We start from the raw sequence: 19,085 nt of genomic DNA, 5'->3' as shown, positions 1-19,085 counted from the left end.
ATATTTCTTGCGTTGGTGCGCCTTTAAAACGTTGGCAGGTTCTGATTTGACAATGTCTCTGGGTTCTCGATGCAGTGCAGCGTGGCGGAGCCGCCACACACCAGGAGGATCGTCGATCTACGTAGGGCAAACCTTTGACCCTCATAATCCCTAAACTCTTCGCCTACGCATAGAGCACAAAATATCTTGTTTCAGTTTGTGAGTGACGAAATTCAAGCCTCTACTTCGGACGTCCGCACTGTGGCCTAGTCTCTTTCAACCACGTTGATATTAGTACGAACTGGCTCTGGACAGCACGGTCTGACAGTCGGCCTATTGCTCCAATGTCGTCAATCGATCTTGAAAGTGGTGTGATGGGCACAGAAAAAATTCCTAGCTCGGCACTTGCAGCACCGGATAGCACTCAAAATGAAAAGTCGAACACAAAGGACACGAAAGGAAAGGAGGGGTTTAACCCGCAAGATCCTGTTGATATCGACAAGCGGGCTACACCGCCAGACCCCGCAACTGATGCCAAAGCAGTCCATCATGGCTTGAAGAGAAGGCTCTCATCTGAGGGCATAGCAGTTTTAAGAATTCAGTCAACACTTCGCGATTCAAAATTGTCGCGAAAATCGATAGATTCTTTGGCTCAGCCCAACTTCACGAACCTGCCTCGCCTTGAACAGAGGAAAAAGATAATGAAGTATCTATGGCTTGGTAGCGATGAGGCCTCTGAACCGGGTGCAAAGGCTCCAAGAGGGTTGGGGACTGCCTCACTGGGTCGATTTCTGACTCTCGCGGACGAGTATCAATCCCAAAGATTATTCAAGTTCAACCGGTTTGAACGCCTCTGTCTCCTGGATCTGCTTTTCGCTCAGGATCGTCTGATACGTTTGGATGAAAAGGTTCAATACCAGCCTCCGAATGAAAGTACGGATTATCTCGAGACGCATTTGCTGCTACACAAGTGTATTCAAACATATGGTTGGACCCTCGCTCTTGCATGTACTCTAAAATCACCAACACCCAGAAAGTGAAATCAATTGAAGCCTTTCAGAAGATCTCCAGACTAAACCAACCTGGTTTTGAAGACAGCCATCTGGCTGGACAAAAATTGGCCCTCGCACTAGACGAGCCTCGATACTGGGATTCTCCAGATGCACTAAACTTCTTTGATCTAGCTAATTCGGAAGCTCTCTCGTCTGTCGATGACCTCAGAGAGGGGTTGCGAAAGCATATCCCCTTAAGCTTGCTTGATCGTGCAGGGCGAGAAAGAAGAAATATCGACGAAGCTGCTAATCTGCTTCGCAAGGACGAGGAGTCAAGAAAACTCCCTTTCGTGAAAAGGTCACTTATCTGGCTACGGCTTAACCTTTCAATTGGTTGGGGTCTCAAGAAAACGCCAGCAAGTGACAGTGCACTTGATGGCCTGGGCCCAAAAGGTAGATCTGTTATTATTTCCTGCACACGGCTGATTGAGTTTCACTAACCGTCTGACAGAAATCAAGAGGATTATCGACTCGTCTCGTCAACATTCAACATACATCTCGCCGGTAGTTGATAACACTGCTCGTCTCCTGGTAGCTGTGATTGGCGGTCTTTTTGTGCTTGTGCCAATAGCCGCCTTATCCTATATCACTTCGCTGCACTGGATATTGATAGCCGCGTTTCTGTTCACTTTCAATTTCTCTGTTGCAGTTGCTATCGTGTCCAAGGCCTCTAATGATCAAGCCATTGCCGCAACCGCAGCGTACGGTGCTATTCTCGTTATTTTCGTTGCCAATAGAATTCATTAACAAGTCCTAAGCTATTATTGAGCAGACAGACGCGGTCTCTGAATACGAGACTAATTATTTCCTTAGACATCCAGTTGATTGATTACCTTAACTTCGTAGGTATCAATGATTTACAGTCGTTCAAAGTCTCTACCTAAACAAAATTTTCATAAATTCTTGAAAGTATATGTAAAAGGAATAATTTTCGTGCTTAGTGAGAGCCCCACTCGAGCCCCTATAAAATTAGCGAGGGAAGCCGCTAGAACTAAGCGAGCCCACAATTTTTACCTCTATTTTTGGTATCTTCGAAATCACGCCCCGCCGAGAAACGTCAAATACCACCCGAAACACACACTTCCTGTACCCATCAATCCTCCCCCGTCTTAGCCCTCCCCACACTCTCCTCAGCATGTCCCTCATCTCTTCCGGGCTCCTAACCAGCTGCAGGCGGGCCGCCGAGCCCTAAACTTCTTCCTATCACTCAGATCCGGCGACGTCTTCTCCTGCGTACTCCTTACATTTCCTTGCCCTGCGAACCCGCCTTCCCCCTTATCTGCTCTCCGAGAATATCTTCCATCCTCTGCTTATGGATCGCAAGAATATCTTTATCAAGTTCCTCGTTTCCTGTTTCCGTGATCGTGTACCCTAGGACATTCCACATAGCTTTCGCTTCATTATCCTCCTTGGTTGTCATAGTAGGTGTTTCCACATCCCCAATCAACTCAGCAACTCTCGCTCTAATCCTCGCAACCCTCGACTCCATGCTCTCTTCTCCCTCCCCCTCTTGCTCCCCGGTCCGCTCCGGGAAACGATCACTCTGCCACCTCTTCACAATATCCTCCTCTTGCCCCTGCCCCTGCACCCCTGTCTCTCCCATCTCTCCCTCCATCGGAGTAAAAACCACCCACTCATCAGCCTTACTAACAATCTTCGCCGTCCTCCTCTGCGCAAACGCGAGCGCAGAGCCGGTTTTTGGAAAGAAGCGTAGACGTTGGATTGAGGTGATGATTTCTTGGATTGAGGGGATTTGGGAGAGGACTGGGTGGGAGGAGAGAGTAGCAAGGGTGGAAGATAGAGAGGGAGGCAGCGTGTAGAGGGGTGAGCCGTTGGCGTTTGGGAGGAGAGAGTGTAGGTGGATTAGGGTGTGCAGGAGGTTACGGAGCTGGGAGGGTTAGTTTTGGACAGTAGATGGGAAGGGAAGGTCTGATGAGAGCAGGTCGATGAGAACGATTAGAGCGGTGAGATAAGAAAATATTCGATTTGGGGGAATGTCAATCTCCAGACTTCTGGATTTAAGTTCCCCTTGAGTTGCACGGAATATCAAGAAATGTATAACACACATTCTGTGGTGTCCTCACAAACGGCTTCTCTTCATTGAGGGCAATTTCCCTCAGCTTCTCAGATAGCAATGCAATTTCATCCTATGCACCAGGTCAGACGGCGCCCTAATATACAATCTCATTAAGAAGCAACCTTGATAGCCTCCTCAGCCCCTGATCTACCCGCCATGCCGTCAGCTTCAACCCCGCCTGCACCATTATCATTATTCATCCCCGTACCCACAATCCTGTCTCCCTCCACCGTCACCTCTTTGTCCCTAATCTGGCGCATGAGCTCAAGGAATTGGCTGTTCTGGAACTTGATGCTCCGATCATGGCGCACACTATCCAGCAACTGTCCCGCCGTCCGCGCTAACGCATCAGGACTGTTCTGTTGTTGGTTAATCTTGGGGTCTAGCTTAGGGTCGTCAATGGTGTCCGCGCCGATGGGTTTGTCAAGCGGTCTTTTACCCGTGAGACGTTCTACCGACTCGTCGATCGCGATGTCCTGAACCACCTCAATGCCTTGGCTTTGTTCTTGACTGGTATCTTGTTGGGATGCTTCGTGCTGGCTTTCTTGCTCCTTGCTCGCCATCTCCGTCTGAGCAGCTGCCTCAAAAGCCCTAGCAAATGCCTCTTCGTCGAATGCCTCCTCAGGTTGCTTCTGCTGAGCTCTTGACATGTCCGCTTGTTGACCCGCAAATCCACCAGAATATCGAGGCACCATGCTAATCCCGGACAGAGGTGAATACCGAATTTCAGAGTTCGTCTGCCCCGACATGTTGATCATACTCTGCACCGCATTACCAATCTCACTCTGCTGCCTCGCAAAGTCCTGATGCCAACCACCAGTGTCATGTCTTTGTTGGGCGTGCTGTGGAGCGAATGGTGGTTGCATAAACTGAGGAGGAGGGCTCGAGATGTTCAGGCGTTGGAAATCGGAAACCCAAGCCGCCGATGGTCCAGGTTGTGGTTGTTGGTTGAAGCCCGATTGAGCTGGGAACTGTTGTCTTTGGAAGCCATGATTAAGCGGTAATTGTCCAGCTTGAAAGGCCTCGAACTCAGGGTCTACAAGTCCTGCATTGGGGCCAGGAGAGGAGCGAAAACCCTGACAAAGGCGTTAATGGAGAACCGATCTGTGCAAAGGGGATGCTTACCTGAGACGGTGATGGTCTCGAGACGAGCCTGTCTTGTTGTAAGGTTTTGTCGACAGTGCTGTGCTTCTGGAAGTTCTGCAGAGGGTTGGACGGTCCGCACATGCCGTCCGCCATGGTGGCCGATCTGTCTCTGCTTCGCCAGATTGTATTGTGGTTGTATCGAAAAGATCGTCTCAGAGTAGGAGTCGAAGTATTTATCGTCGCGAGCCGAGGTTATTAGCGCTCGGTGTTTTGTTATCAAAAGCTCCGACTTTTATCCAAAATGTATTGTTGAAGCAATTAATGAAAGAATGAATATATCAAGCACTGTTGCCGAGAAATCAAGCAGGAAGAAAGTGAATGAGAAGTTGCAAAGTGAAGCGTGAAATGGCGAAGCCGAGCCGGAGCGGCAATTTCCCCCGCGATCACAAGCGTCACTCAGCCTTTCTCTCCACGCCACCGGCGAAACAAAATTCCGCTCCACCCTCTAGTTCCCTGACAGCCTGGCCGCATCGATCAACAGCTCCAAATCTCCAAATTCCGTCTCGGATCAAGCTGTCCTCAAAATCCTGACCACAACACCAAGAACTCTGTGTCAACATGGCACAAGTTATCTCCAACTCCGGTCACGATGACATGATTGTATGTCCCTTTTCCACTCAATTGCACCAATGCGACACCTTTCCGCTCCTCATTCATAAAATCAGCAACTGATCTGAAGTGAACAGCACGATGCAGTCCTCGATTACTACGGCCGCCGCCTCGCAACCTGCTCCTCAGACCGCACAGTCAAGATCTTCGAAGTAGAAGGCGATTCGCACCGGCTGACAGAAACACTCAAAGGGTACCCTTCCCCCTTCCTCACCGTCCCCCTTCTCCCAACCTCTCACTAACACGCCTCCTACAGACACGAAGGCGCAGTATGGTGCGTCTCCTGGGCGCACCCCAAGTATGGCAACATCCTCGCCAGCGCAGGGTACGACGGGAAAGTCTTCATCTGGCGGGAATCCGGCACCACCTGGACGAAAGTCTTCGATTTCGCCTTACACACGGCCTCCGTAAACATCATCTCCTGGTCCCCTCACGAGTCCGGGTGTCTTCTCGCCTGCGCCTCATCCGATGGGAACGTCAGCGTCTTAGAATTCAAGGACAATAGCATGGACCATAAGATCTTCCACGCGCACGGCATTGGCGTTAACTCCGTTTCTTGGGCGCCGAGCACGAGTCCTGGGTCTTTGGTGAGCAGTGCGGGGGGTCAGGGAGGAGTGAGGAGATTCGTGACGGGTGGAAGCGACAACATGCTGCGCCTATGGAGTTTCGACCAAGGGTCGCAAGATTACAAGCAGGAGCGGGACCCTTTGACCGGCCATACGGACTGGGTGCGCGACGTAGCATGGTCGCCCACGGTATTGCAAAAGAGTTACATCGCGTCCGCGAGCCAGGACAAGACGGTGCGGATCTGGACGAGCGATCCGAGCCAGCCTGGGGTGTGGAACAGCAAGGTGATCCCGTTCGAGGTTGTGCTTTGGAGGGTCAGCTGGAGTCTGAGCGGGAATGTGTTGGCGGTTAGTTCGGGGGATAATAAGGTTACGCTGTGGAAGGAGAATTTGAGGGGTGAGTGGGAGTGTGTGAAGACTATTGAGGAATAGGGAGGCGTTCGAGTTGGGTAGAAAGACAGACCACGGCGTTAATGGAAAAGCCTGTAAGCTTAGCATCAGAATCGCAGAAAACACTCCAAAAAGCCCCGTGCAAGGCGTCTAGACACTTCTCGTATGTTGTGAAGTTATTTGTTTATACCCCTGAAGCAGCGTGTTCTGAATGCTGCTGGTACCTTTATTTATGGAATCGAAAGGCTGGATTGCTGAAGAAATCGACTCGTTTGGTTAAACTCTCAGGAAGGACGGAAAGGAGCACATCTGCAATGGGAAGAAGACGCCAGCAATGGAAAGAAGCTTAGTTGCAAGTCTATGGCCGCTAAACTCAAGTAAGGTCATCACGCTTCAAGCCTCCATTCAAGAACCTGCCCCTACCTTCCTCCAAACAAATCAGTGCTATCATTCTGTCCATCCATCCAGAGAACGTTGCCACCACCTTGCTTCTTCCGCCCATCGGAAAGCCAAACTCAAAGGAAAGAAATGAAAACTGCAAATTGAAGTGAGTGTCGTGGTAGATATCGCGTCGTATCGAAGGGGAAATCCTGGGTATCTGTCGAACAACCATGCGCATTTGGGTATTTTGTCGTGCTGTGGGGTGCTGGGAAACAGGAAAGGAAAGCAATCTAAGAACAGGTTGCTGAGTATTTTGATATTTGGCTCTGACCGCTCAAACTACACCAAACCTGCCGGAAGTCCTTGAAGGAATCTTGCCAGGCTGTGGAGGAGTTGCGAAGGCCAGAGCAGAGATAAATTTCGCAAAGCTGGCTGCTCGATATTGGGAGATGGTGTGGCTGCTGGAAATCGTTTCTGAATCGGTTTGGACCCCAAGGCTACGCTGTAAGAGAGTGTTACCATTCCAAAGTCTCTTGACATCGAGCCCTCAAATCAAGCCTAGTTCAGGATCGCTGAACGTATCTAAGAATTCGAAGGCCTCTTCCTTTCTGATGGGAACAGTAGCTGCGCTCCTGTCAACGTTCCACCAGAGGAATGGGCCGGATTGAGTTGTGAACACATTTGGATTAGACAATGAGTCCCACCATCGGCCAACGACGATACGACCACCAGGAAGCACACAACCTTCGAATGCCCAGACCTGGCTAGGATCGTATTCCTCCTCACCGTTCTCATCACGCTTGGTGTAGAACTTCATCATGGTCAGACGTTGGAAGCCATGAATCCCTTGTTGAGGAGTCATGGCATGAATACGGCCAAAGAAATGGCCACGCTTGCCACGGCAGGTGCCCCAAAATTGCTTGACTTGAGGCTTCTTGGCCTCCTTTGTCTTCTCTCCTCGAGGGCTGGATCGCTTCGATTGTCGGGAATTGACTTGTAAGAACGGGTTGCTGTTCACAATCTGCTCCCACTTCTCGGGCCATTCGAACGAGGCGGATTTGCCCTCGTCGAAGAAGAAAGTCATATCCTAAACTGAAGTCAGCAAGCTCTTGTGCCACCAAAGAATTGTACCAAGTACCTGAATGACCTCTGCATTATCCAATTCGTCCGTATGAATGGTCGATTTCTTGCCATTACCATTGCCCATTCTCAGACTAGCCATTGTCACTGGATCCATGTAGGCTGCAATATGTGTCAGTAACTTCACGTGCATTTAAGCTCATCAACTTACTGTATGCCCCCTTCCAGTGGCTCTTGAGAGACTTTGTTCCCGCTTCAACACGACCCTCCCATGGCTGAGGAAATTGATCAGATTCGAGGTCTTTGTAATGGTGAGCAAGAAGGCCTTCGTCAACAGCCGTCAAATGGTATTTAAAGAAATTGACAACGTGGAGCAGCCAACGGAGGTTGACATCCTGCTTGTATTTACCACAAAACATTGGTTGCCGAGCCGGGGTATCATATGCTTGGTACTGAGAGAGGTCGAAGTGCGAGACCTTGTGCATACTGCAGAAGCGAGGGTTCAAGGATATCGGGGTCAAGCAAAGCTGGATAGCATAGACAAGAGTGCCTTCCACACTTGCGGAGACGACCTTGTGCATATCCCTGAGCTTGTCCATTGCATGATCAAAATCGGTGTTCAAGACTGATTCTATGATGTCGACGTAGGATCTTCCATTCTCGCCAGTGATAAGATCATAGATGAATTGCAGGTTCATGCCATGAATGATTTGATTTCCCTTGTCATCGAGGGTCTTTGTGGCATTCGACTCTGTAAATGTTGTGTGAGTATTGTCATCTCAAACTGAACATTGGCAAGAGTCTTACCCAGGATCAAACCTCTCAGCATAGTCAAGCAGTCGTCCTGGTTCGATTTTTGGAACCGGCGGCACTCAGCAGTAACCAAGCCTCCGTGCCTGCCCAAATCGAAGCAAGTCCATTTCTTGGAAATGGCTCGTCTCGATTTATACTTTGCAACAACATCTCCAATTGGAGTACCGGGAACGCTGTCAAAGGTACGATCAAACCGCCTCTTCCACACGATTTGGGAGACTGAATCACGAGTTATCTCACAGATGCATGCGAAATTAACGACATCGCTATCAGAGAGGAAATCCGCGATATGTTGGTGGATCTACAGCAGCATCAGAGTTAACAGCGTGTTCAGGTCATCAATTCTAAGTTGATGTTGAAGCGGAAGACTTGTGATGCGGTGAGAGGGTTGGAAAGGTGAGGCGCTGATTTGGATTTCTGTTTCTGTCATTTGACAAGATATGCTGATCACGGCTGCCCATCCGCGCCAAGCTGTGCGAAAGGCAAAGGAACTTGTGTGGGGCGGAAGCCAGAGAAATTTGTTGCACTTACCTCCGTTGGAAATCCTCTGAAAATCTTTCCTGCTGGTGAATCTTCCATCGGTCCATCATCTCCGACAACGGGCAGGTTGGCAAGAGGGATATCTTCACCAGAATCATCGTCAAGATCAATCACCTTTCTCTTCTTGTTACAAGGTCCATCGACAATGATGGTGTCCTCTGGATCTAAACCTTGGTATTCATCTTCGGATTCCGTGTCTCCTTCATAATAGCTAATGCGACTGTTCTGCTCCGATGCCTCTCTCTTCCTGCCACTGTACGACAGCGAAGCACCATAGCCTCTTGCCATCTGATTGGCTAATTGAGACCCGAAGCGATTGGTGTTGCGGACAGCTTGAGTTGAAGCACGCATTGTGCTGAGCAATGTGCTATCGGAATGTTAAGCGGAATGCGCTGACGATGCTGGTTGTGGTCTAACCCTATGCTATGACATGCTGCGTTCTCTGGTCAGCAATGCCAATGTCTCTGGGAAGATTACTTGCTGTTGTCGTGGAATTGCGTTGGATGGATGGAGCCGGCGCGATCTTCTGTGCATGAAATTCCCGGTGGGGGTTTAGAGAGTGAAGTGAATTGGAAACGGAAGCTGATTGCAAAATGCGATGTCCTTTCTGGCGAACGCTGATGTTACTAGATAGGACGGGCGCAAGCATGCAAAAGAGGAATTTGGGTTGTGGGGGGCTCAGATCTGGTTGAGTTTGTCAAGTGTAGAAGTTGAAGTGTCGATATCGGAGGTGAAGCTGGTGCAGGCGAGGTTGCCGACTTTGACAACGGCGTACCAAACTTGCAGAGCGCAACTGCCAAATGCAGCAGAAAAAGAAGCTCGTATGTCAGCGACGCTCTTGAAGGGAACGTATATGTCTGAAGTTCGGAGGAGTTCGGTTGGCGGCTTGAATGGGCCGATTTCTCAATCCACAGTTATTTTCCAGCTGAAAAAATAGAGTGAATCATAACTGTAAATTTGTAACGCTGGCAACCAAGTTCCGCAAACCGCTTCATCAATGGCAGCGTAGTTAAATCGTATCTTTGTAGGAGTTCAAACTTGCTCCAGGAACTTGAAAGCATGCGAGGAGGGGATGAACACCACGCAGAGCCATGTACCAGAGTTATGTGGAACATCGAAATGAATGTAACTTTGAGTCTTCCGGAAACGACCAGACCTTACTGAAATAATTCTTTTGCTCGAAGCTCAGAGAAGGGCCGTTCTTGTTCTTGGTCATGCTCTCCCTCGCTCCTGCACATTTCGAAACAGAGCACATGACCTGCTTTCTTTAGAGAACAGTTGCTAGGAATCATCTCCCTTCTCGATCCAAACATCTCAGGTCCGCTTGGAGACCGAAATATTAATACTCCAGTGGAACTCATCCTTCCCAATCCCTCACTTCAATGGAAGTGAAGCATGGTCTCGCCTGCATTGTCTCGCCAATGCTAGCTTCGTCAAGCTCGTTCTCCACCCATCGTCTCTTCGGTGACGCCCTCGAGGCAAATCCAATCCAATTGCTCAAGTATAAACCATTGCTCACCCTGAGCATGTCGTCGAGGAGATCTAACGTCAGCTGAGATTTGTAATGCCTTCCGAGTAGACTCCTCCCTTCAGGAAAGATTTCCGGGTTCTCAGAGCCATCTCTTCTTCTCTTCTTCCCTAGCATATATCTTTCGGGAATTCAGTAGACTTACCCTCCTGTTCGATGACTCTAGTCATGAACCATCTCAGGGATGTCGTCGCAAAAGTGCGAGAATCGGGGAAATGGGTCACCGCTCTCTAGTTCATCGTGCTCCTCCCATAGTCCCCGAATACCTCTCGTGATCTCTCTCCGGCCGTTTTCGCTCCAGCTCTTGGACTCGCCTGAGTTCAGAGCCTTCTCTTTGAAATGACGCGTTCAAACTTCAATCTATCGGCGCACTCTGGGATGCATGGGCACTGTTTGCTCTGCCCCTGCTCTTTTTCCTGCTCTTTCCGCCTCGCGTATCTCCATGCCTTGCTGAATTTCTCTCCAAGTCTTCTCTTCCATGGAGTCCAAGGAACTCCTCCTGGGCGAGTTCAACCTTTTCTTCTCGATGATGTCGTCGCACGCGTCACGTGTTTTTGCGCCACTCGGCGCCTCCCGTCTTGGTGATCAACATCGAAATGACAAAACGTCGCTTCATCCCGTTCTTATCTCTCAATTTTCTGCTGACGAAACTGGGGCAGCCTTCTAAGCATCGATTATTCGATTGCCCTGTTGCGGGAGGTTGATAAGCCGTTGTATCGAATCAGAACAAATCCCGAGGCTTCCAGAAGCTCAAGCTTTGGCTTGGCCGCCCGTTCCGGTGGAGACCCGGCGCTATGGGAGGATCATTCCATGGCCCCAAGTGGGACTGCTAAGAATGGGTTGACAGCTCAATCACCGAGAGTGAATAGCTTGATGCCTGCCATGTGGGCTAGGCCGGCGACCGGCGTGAATGTTCGCGTCTCCTTGATCGGCTAATCTGTAGCTTATCGTGTTTATCCATTTCTTCCTCCTTTCATCGGCTTTCTTTGTTTCTTTTTCACACCACAACCTCTTTCAGATCGCGACGTTCCGGTCGGCGACGCTCCTTAACATCTGATTTCCTTCAATAATTTCGTCAAAAGAAAGCAGTGATCACAATGTCTTTGACCACTGACGGAGAAAACTTGGCCAAGCCAAAGACGGGGTCCAGCTCAGGACCAAGCTCAGGACCGGAGGTGGAGAAGGGAGTTGTTGCACCAGATGGACCTGTCAATCCTGCACAAGATCCTGACACCACCATGGCAATCCTCGATCTGGTCAAGGCAAATGATGTCCACCATCCCATGAACTGGCCTTCTTGGAAGCGTTGGGTTATCATCACGATCTACTGCTTCTTGCAGCTGTTCGTCACGCTCACCAGCACCACCTACGTCAGCGCGGAGTGGATGATCCAGGAGAAATGGGGTGGAAGCACTCAGGTCGTTACTCTTGGCCAAAGCTTGTTCATTATTGGCAACGCAGTTGGTCCCGCTTTCATGGGTCCTTTGGCGTAAGTCCCGTGGGGCCGAGCTCGTTTTGCCCAGCCCCGCTGACCTGAAATAGCGATATTGGGGGTCGCAAATGGGTCTATGTTGCTAGCATCACGGCATATGCTATCTTGAACTTCGTAGGTTACGCATTCAAAGCCTCAGAGCGCGTTCTGACAACCTCCAGGGAACCGCATATGCGCGAAACCTTCCCATGCTCATCATCTTCATGTTCTTGGCCGGCACTGCCGGATCGACCGCTCTCTCCAATGTTGCTGGAACCATCGCGGATCTCTTTGGTGACGTCGATGGCGCCGGTCAAGCAATGGCTCTCTTCGTGGTCAGCGCCAATGTTGGACCTTCCCTTGGATCTCCAGTTGGTGGTTGGATTACTGCCAACTCGAGTCTCGGTCTCAAATGGATCTTCTTGATCAACGTTATCATCGGCTTTGGTTTCGCAATTATCATGTGTTTCATCCCAGAGACACTTCCGAGATTGGTCATCGCAAAGGCAGCTGCCAAGGCTGAGGATGTAGATGCGGATGAGGCGGCCATCTTGAGGAGCAAAGTCAACGTTCTCCAGGAGCTCCGATTCGTTGCTACGATGACATTCCGAATCATCTTCACAGAGCCCATTGTTCTTTGCCTTGGTATCTACAACGGTTTTGCCTATGGCATCCTCTTCCTGTACTTGGATGGCGTTTTCGATGTCTTCGTCGTCAACAACGGTCTTTCGTAAGTGCCATTCATCAATTCTCCCCCATCACAGCTAACACGCAGCAGTGACATCTCGGCCGATCTCACCTACCTCAACTTCGTCGTCGGAGTCCTGGTCATGTTCGCATTCATTCCCGTGCAAACCTGGTTCTACGCCCGCGACCGCAAGATCCACGGCCACAATCGCCCGGAGGCCCGCTTCATCGTCTCCTTGGTCACCGTTTGGCTCTTCCCCATCACCCTCCTCTGGTTCGCTTTCACCAGCAATGGCAAGACTTCCTACTGGTCCCCCGTTGTCGCTGGAGGTATCCTGGGTTTCGCCGATCCCCTGCTTTGGTTGAGCATGTTGAACTACATCACTGGTAAGCCCCCTTCCCACTTCGCCATGTAACAAAACATAACGTGATGATAACGAATGAATAGATTCCTATCCCAACGTCGCCGCTAGCGCAATCGCCGCCTTCCTCATCCCGAGTTTCATCATGGCCGCCGCGCTCGCGCATCTGGGCGTCCTGATGTTCGAGAACATGAGCACCACCTGGGCCATGGCCACCATCGGATTCATCTCCTTTGGCCTCTGCGCCCTCATCTACTTCATCTACTTCTTCGGCGCCAAGATCCGAGAGCGCTCGAAGCTTGCGAAGTCCTTCTAGGCCGCTTTCCTTGTCTTCCTTCGCCTCCATTTTCCGACCTTCGGTCAATAATTTTCGGGTTTGCGGTCTGCGGTGGTGCACTAGGTTCATTCCTTTCTGTTGTATTATAAGGGAGCGTTTGGGACATGCATGGCTGAGCTGTGCCGGGATGGTTGTGGAATAGGGAGCTAGGAGATAAAGTAGATAGAGTGAGCGAGTGAGCAATTGCATGGTACCGAAGGTATAGATGAGCCTACATACAAACAAAGACACAGAGAGATGAATGATAATGATTTGCTGATTACAAAAAATTTAGCCTCTGTCCTAATGCCGTGACCGAAACTTCATGGAACACGTTGAACGAAACGAAGAGACTGTTTAGAGTTTGGCACGGAGGAGGGAGTGGAGCAAGAAACTTTTTGACGCACATCGCACTGCCATGCCTTAAAGCGATCCTTCAAGCGTTGATTCAGCTTAGCATGAATCTTCAATTCATTCTCCGACCTCAGAACCTTTTGCTGCAAATCGATTTGGCGATCATCCGAGCACCTGCTCATCGAAGCTCATTCCTCAATACCACCACCCACCTACTACATCTCAGGGCTCGAGACCCGACGGGAAAAGTTGACAGAGAAACTCTTTGTTGCGCTTCGCAGTGTCCGAGCCCTTTACCAAATACTTTCTCCCCCTCCCGCCAGATCTCGCTCTTGGAATAACTCCAACGGTTTGTCAAGACGAAACGATGGGAGAAGCATGAACCTCCCCCCCCCTTCTTATCTTGAGCAAGAGAATTATTAACAAACCTTTTGACGCACATCGCAAGCAAAATGCCCGAGCCCTTTTATTCCAAATTCTCAGTTCAACTCCAGGTGGAAGATTTATGCAGATATTTATAAATAGGTAGACGTTAATGCAGATGAGGCTCGGACCGGGTGAATTGCATCTAGGGGTTTTCGAGGTGGAGAGCGTCAGAGGCGCTCTCAGATCTCCAATGACGACGCGCAACAAAAAATCCAGACAGAGGGTTTAGAGGATGGGCATTGCGGGTTGGATGAATGCGGATGAATTAGGGTTTGGGAATAGAGGGTCCTGCAAAAATGCGAGATTATTTTGTTGCACGTCTGAGAAAAAATGTCTTGAATGATCCTTGAGGGTCGGATAAGGGTGTGATGTATTTTGGCTAATTAAGCCCCGCAGCTTGCGGCTATACGAGATGTGATATTGATGCGGTGGGTGCTTGGCTAATTTTACGACATATCGAAGAAGAAAAAATTCGACGAGATTGGACGGAGAGGGTGTTGAAGAGAAAGGATGGTGGTTTGGGAATTGAGGGAATGTAGAAGGGGAGGCAGGAATTGTGGAACAGAAAAAAGACATTGCCGGATTTGGAGCGGATGGAGGGCCTCCGAGCTGAAGAGCAAAGTCTCGAGTGGTCTGAATCGGGTTCGTTGCTTGATGGACTTGGTATTTGACTCAAGTGAGTTGTGAAACAGGGAGGATTTAGGAGTATGCTCCTCCAGAATCGGTCCTGGGAGGAATCTCATCGCCTTGGTGCACCGGCTAGTAGTTAGGCCTGGAGAGAATACTTTAGCCCGCTCAGGTCGGTTGTTATCTTCTCTTGGGGGTTTCCCCTGTCGTTTATAAGTTCTTGATTCTCTTAGCTATCACGAATCCGCCAATTCATCGGCATATCGAGAGGAGAAACCTCTTCACGTCTTCTTGTCACGTGATTCATACTCAGGGGCGTCTTGTTAAAAAATGTCAGCGTATCTATTTGCGCTATCTATTATAAAATTCAACGCTCAAATTACTCTCTAGAGTCCTCGGATCTAGTATAGAAAAAAATGTGAAAGCGAGATGCTCGAGTAAGTCTCGGTTAAACCCCTTTTTCGCTGACGACCACCGCGAAGACAGGGAAAAGCACAGGAAGTCCAGGTCGGAAAATAAAAATGCGAAGCAACCAACGGCAACACCATGCCTCAGTACCTGCGTCACCATCAGTCAAAGCCAACGAGTTGAGTTGGACTCGTTCTCGTACCTAGGACTGGTCGTCAACGACTGGTCTGAGACGAGTATCAGAGGACAAGACTGCAGATAATAATCCAAACTCCAAGGGCCTAGAAACACGAGAGTTAGTTGGTTTGATTCAGGAAGACGGGCATCTGACAGCAGGACTTACCATCGAAGTGAGAGCATACAGGCTACGGTGAGAAGCTCTTTGGGTACTTGCTGCGGACTTATGTAAGGTATCGACAGGAGGTGATGAAGGTGATGGTCTTCCCGAGAAAGTGGCATTTGTCTCGTTCTTGAATAGAAGGATAAGCGGCGCTGAGGCGCCGGAAGAAGTTATGTTCGTGGAATTTGTGATGTCCGTTGCATTTGTTGGCGCTTTCTCTTTGAACGACTCGCCAGCCATGTATCCCCACTCAGACGACCACCGATCCCCTCCTTTCATGATATCATAATACGGGTTCAGAATCTCATCCACCACACGTGTGCAATAACAATATCCAGTTCCTCTCCCTCTTCCCACACATTCAGTCCGACCTGTCGGTTCCGGCCTTCGTACGTTGCCTTTATCATCGCAGTATGTTCCAAACATACTAAAGCACCATTAAGCACTATGCCCTACGCTATTATGAGCTTCGAAATTTGAGGCTGAGGGGAAGATGCTACCTTTGTTGCACTCGAGAAGGTAGAGTGGGCTTGGAGGGGGCCAAACTTGCCCGCCTTGTGCGCTAACCTGGGGTAAGAGAGCGAGCAAAATGATCAAGAGCGTGCCCCGCGAAGGAAGCAGGAGACCGCTGAGGGCAGCCCCTAGAATAAGCGTCCAGAGATCGTTTCTAGGAGCAGGTCCAGAGTTTGAAGCCGAGGTCTGCAGGAGAGTCATCGGAGCCGGCGGTCTCGAGTAAGTCGCATTCGTTGAATTTGTGCCGTTCTTGAGCTTAAGTGACTCCCAAGCCATGTATCCCCACCTCGCGGCGTCTCCCGAAGTTCCCCCTACGCCTCCAGGTCCGAAAGGACCCGCCATGTCTGGCCCTCCTGGCTGATTTGGGTTCTTGTAGTATGGGTTCTCCAGAATGTCGTCCAACACACGCCAGCAATAGCAGTATCCCCTCACACCACCAGCACAGTCATAAACACTACTTGGGTTTGGCCTTCGCACCATGCCCTTACCATCGCAGTATGTTCCAAACATACTAAAGCACCATTGAGCGCTGTGTCATAAGGGAGATTACTATTAGCTTTGTAACATATGAGGTTGAGAAATGAAGGTTACCTTCGTGACATTGGAGGAGGAAGTTAAAACTAAAAAGTATAAATATATTTAAGAAAATACTAGTAAAAATATTATAATATTAAAGAATACTTTATATCCTTAATAAATATATATAATATAAATTAACTTATAATAAATTTGCTTAATAAAACTTAATTAAGGAATATAATAAAGCTAAAGAATTTTATAAGATATATACTTTTAATTATTACTTATTAATTTTAAATTAGAAAGTAAATAAGAATATTTGGTTTTTAGTTTTAGCTTAAGTATCTTAATTATAATAAATACAAAACTTATATTATTCAAATATATATATATCTCCTTTAATTTCGAGTTATAAAATATTATAATAATTATCTTTATATTTATAAGTTTAAAGAATATTATTATTAAGAAATAAAAGCTAATAAAAGGCCTAGTTTAAGGCATAACTTAGGTAAATAAATTATATATTATATTAGCTTTTTAAGGAAATAAAATAGCTAGCTTAAGCTTATATATATATTAAGAAAATAAAAAGCAAAAAAGTAAGAAAAAGAAAAAAGTTTAAAAGGCAATATAATTTAATATTTTAAAGTAAACTAGTATTCTTTATATAAGAATTTTAATAATATAAAAGAAATTAAATTTCCTAATAATATTATATAATTCTTTATTTATTTTATTTTTATTTTATTCTTTTTCCCTCCTTATTTAGTAATTTTATTATAAGTTTAATTAATAATATAGCTTTACTTATTTAATAGAAAATAAATACTTATATTAATAATTCTTTATTAGAATTCTTTATTAAGATAAGTAATTATTAAAACTTAACTTAAATATTTAAACTAACTTAATATAATTTTATTATAATAATAAATATAATAAAAAGTATAATAATAAAACTAGTAATAAAATATATTATTAATACTTTTATAATTATAATATATATTAATAATATTTAATTTATATTATATAGCTTAAACTGAATAAGCTAATTATTTTAAGGTTATATTTAAAAACCTTATATAAGAAATATATTTAAATAAAGAAATTAATCTTATTATTAAGCTAATAAATAATACTTATAATAATATTTTATTAAAAGTTAATAAATTTTAGAATTTTATATTATATATTAATAAAAATATTAAAGTTATATAAATATAAAGTAAAAATATATTAATTAACTTATTAAATATATATTAACTTCTTTAGTATTAAGTATTTTATTTCAGAAAATACTGAAAAATGCTTTTAATAATTATTTAACTTTTTAACGTTTTCTTTATATAATAAAAAGCACTTTTTATAAATACTTTTATATTATATATATCTTTAATAAAATTTTAAGCTTATATTTATTATATAAAATATATTAAGTAATAATAAGTAATTTATAAATAAATATAAAATAAGTTTATTATAATTTAGCTTTTAATTTTATTAGCTAATATAATTATCTAATAATTATATATATTTTATTACTTATATTCTATTACTTTCTAGTTATATAATAATATATATAATATAGCTACTTTATTAGAGAAATATATAGAAAACTAAGCCTTTTATAAGCTAGTATATTATAGGATATATATACTTTCTTATAGTTTCTTATATTCTAGTTTTTTTTTCTTTAGCTTTAAATCGTCTTTATAAGAGATCTTTTATTTTGCTTTTTAAGCCCTAAATACTATATTTATAATAGTATTTAAAGCTTATTTTTTTAATCTTATAAAGAAATTTAAATAAACTAATTTAGAATTATTAGAAATAAAGGTATTACTAAAATAATAAAATCTCAGAAATATAAGTAATAGATTTTAGAATAATAAAAGCGAAATACTTTAGAATTCTTAAAGAAATTAGATATTTATATCTTTATAAATATATATTAATAATATATTAGAAATTATTTTAAAAACCGGAAAATTAAAAAACCTTATATAAAGGCTACTTTTTAATTAAATTCTAGAGTAATTATCGGTTTACTAGTAATATATAGTACTATTATATAAGTATAGAAGTATTATTTATATAAGATTAGTAAAGTTATTCTTTAGAAATAGGAATTATAGTATTATAATATTAATATATAATTCCTAAATCTGCTAAGCCTAAAGGGGTCTAGTTTACTAATTAAGTTACTAATAGAATATAAGGTTATATAACTATATCCTGTATCCTATATCTCATTACTTATATCCTATTACTTATATTTCATTACTTATATCCTATATCCCGTATCCCGTAACTATATATATAACTCCTAAAGAAATAGCTATACTAATACTAGAAACTCTCTAAAAATGCAAAAAACAGAAAATAGTATTCTTCTCTAATTATATACAAGTTCCCTAATCCGGCCTAGTACTAGATTCCCTAAATGCTCTATATATCTATATTATTTTTGAGGTTTTAGTTATATACTAAAGACCGCGGTCTTTTATATATAACCTCTCTTCCTATAAGTCTATATTCCCTAATCCGGCCTAGTACTAGATATTTAGATATTAGATATCCAGATACTAGATACTAAGGAAATCTCTATATATATCCTCCTATTTATATATCTATTTCTTGCTCTATTTATATTCGACCTATTTCTTTATATTTAACTATATAGTATTTGTATTAATAAGGCGCTTGAGGGCATTTAATAGCTTTAATTTCGTTATAGAATTAGCAGGATTTAATTTTTCTTTAATTTACTTAACTTCCGTAATTTCTCGTTATTTATATATCTAGTAAAGGCATATTATATTAATTATTAGGTATTTCTCTCAAGTAGTATCTAATTTAACGAGATATTTATATAATAACTTTAAATTTATATAAATA

The 19,085-nt window shown here is 44.9% G+C and overlaps 6 protein-coding genes across 7 annotated transcripts; 3 read left to right on the top strand and 3 right to left on the bottom strand.

Moving 5' to 3' along the window:
• Positions 1–323: 323 nt before the first annotated feature.
• Positions 324–2,207, top strand: K444DRAFT_721903 (uncharacterized protein; the record flags this gene model as incomplete). The annotated part of the gene is made up of 3 exons (XM_024888538.1): positions 324–912; positions 1,032–1,424; positions 1,483–2,207. The coding sequence occupies 3 exons, from the start codon at positions 324–326 to the stop codon at positions 1,776–1,778; spliced, it is 1,278 nt and encodes a 425-aa protein (XP_024736982.1). The 3' UTR covers positions 1,779–2,207.
• K444DRAFT_395891 (uncharacterized protein) lies at positions 1,882–4,593 on the bottom strand. Of its 2 annotated transcripts, none has more exons than XM_024872487.1 (3): positions 3,231–3,306; positions 3,098–3,178; positions 1,882–2,919 (listed from the first exon to the last, which is right to left on the bottom strand). In XM_024872487.1, the coding sequence occupies exons 1-3, from the start codon at positions 3,264–3,266 to the stop codon at positions 2,272–2,274; spliced, it is 765 nt and encodes a 254-aa protein (XP_024736981.1). In that variant the 5' UTR covers positions 3,267–3,306; the 3' UTR covers positions 1,882–2,271. The 2 variants fall into 2 exon arrangements, with proteins under 2 accessions (XP_024736981.1, XP_024736980.1); XM_024872486.1 differs by adding an exon at positions 4,234–4,593 and having other exon boundaries at positions 2,844–2,919; positions 3,098–4,184.
• Positions 4,594–4,734: 141 nt separating this feature from the next.
• On the top strand, positions 4,735–5,970 carry K444DRAFT_561198 (transport protein-like protein SEC13). The gene is made up of 3 exons (XM_024876927.1): positions 4,735–4,854; positions 4,941–5,056; positions 5,120–5,970. Exons 1-3 carry the CDS (start codon positions 4,813–4,815, stop codon positions 5,859–5,861), a joined length of 900 nt encoding a protein of 299 aa, XP_024736979.1. The 5' UTR covers positions 4,735–4,812; the 3' UTR covers positions 5,862–5,970.
• Positions 5,971–6,747: 777 nt separating this feature from the next.
• K444DRAFT_629507 (uncharacterized protein) lies at positions 6,748–8,984 on the bottom strand (the record flags this gene model as incomplete). Its single annotated transcript, XM_024883060.1, has 5 exons — positions 6,748–7,287; positions 7,339–7,442; positions 7,492–8,031; positions 8,088–8,394; positions 8,625–8,984. The coding sequence occupies 5 exons, from the start codon at positions 8,982–8,984 to the stop codon at positions 6,748–6,750; spliced, it is 1,851 nt and encodes a 616-aa protein (XP_024736978.1).
• Positions 8,985–11,033: 2,049 nt separating this feature from the next.
• On the top strand, positions 11,034–13,338 carry K444DRAFT_612712 (MFS general substrate transporter). The gene is made up of 5 exons (XM_024880193.1): positions 11,034–11,650; positions 11,704–11,767; positions 11,815–12,362; positions 12,411–12,706; positions 12,768–13,338. The coding sequence occupies exons 1-5, from the start codon at positions 11,259–11,261 to the stop codon at positions 12,995–12,997; spliced, it is 1,530 nt and encodes a 509-aa protein (XP_024736977.1). The 5' UTR covers positions 11,034–11,258; the 3' UTR covers positions 12,998–13,338.
• A 1,713-nt stretch (positions 13,339–15,051) lies between these two features.
• K444DRAFT_721898 (uncharacterized protein) lies at positions 15,052–16,175 on the bottom strand (the record flags this gene model as incomplete). Its single annotated transcript, XM_024888537.1, has 3 exons — positions 15,052–15,093; positions 15,156–15,550; positions 15,653–16,175. The coding sequence occupies 3 exons, from the start codon at positions 16,173–16,175 to the stop codon at positions 15,052–15,054; spliced, it is 960 nt and encodes a 319-aa protein (XP_024736976.1).
• Between the last annotated feature and the right edge of the window lie 2,910 nt (positions 16,176–19,085).

This window comes from Hyaloscypha bicolor, assembly GCF_002865645.1.
Source record: "Hyaloscypha bicolor E unplaced genomic scaffold K444scaffold_61, whole genome shotgun sequence".
Taxonomy (NCBI): domain Eukaryota; kingdom Fungi; phylum Ascomycota; class Leotiomycetes; order Helotiales; family Hyaloscyphaceae; genus Hyaloscypha; species Hyaloscypha bicolor.
Note: the sequence above shows the minus strand (reverse complement) of the source record. Positions and strands in the feature narration are given on the sequence as shown.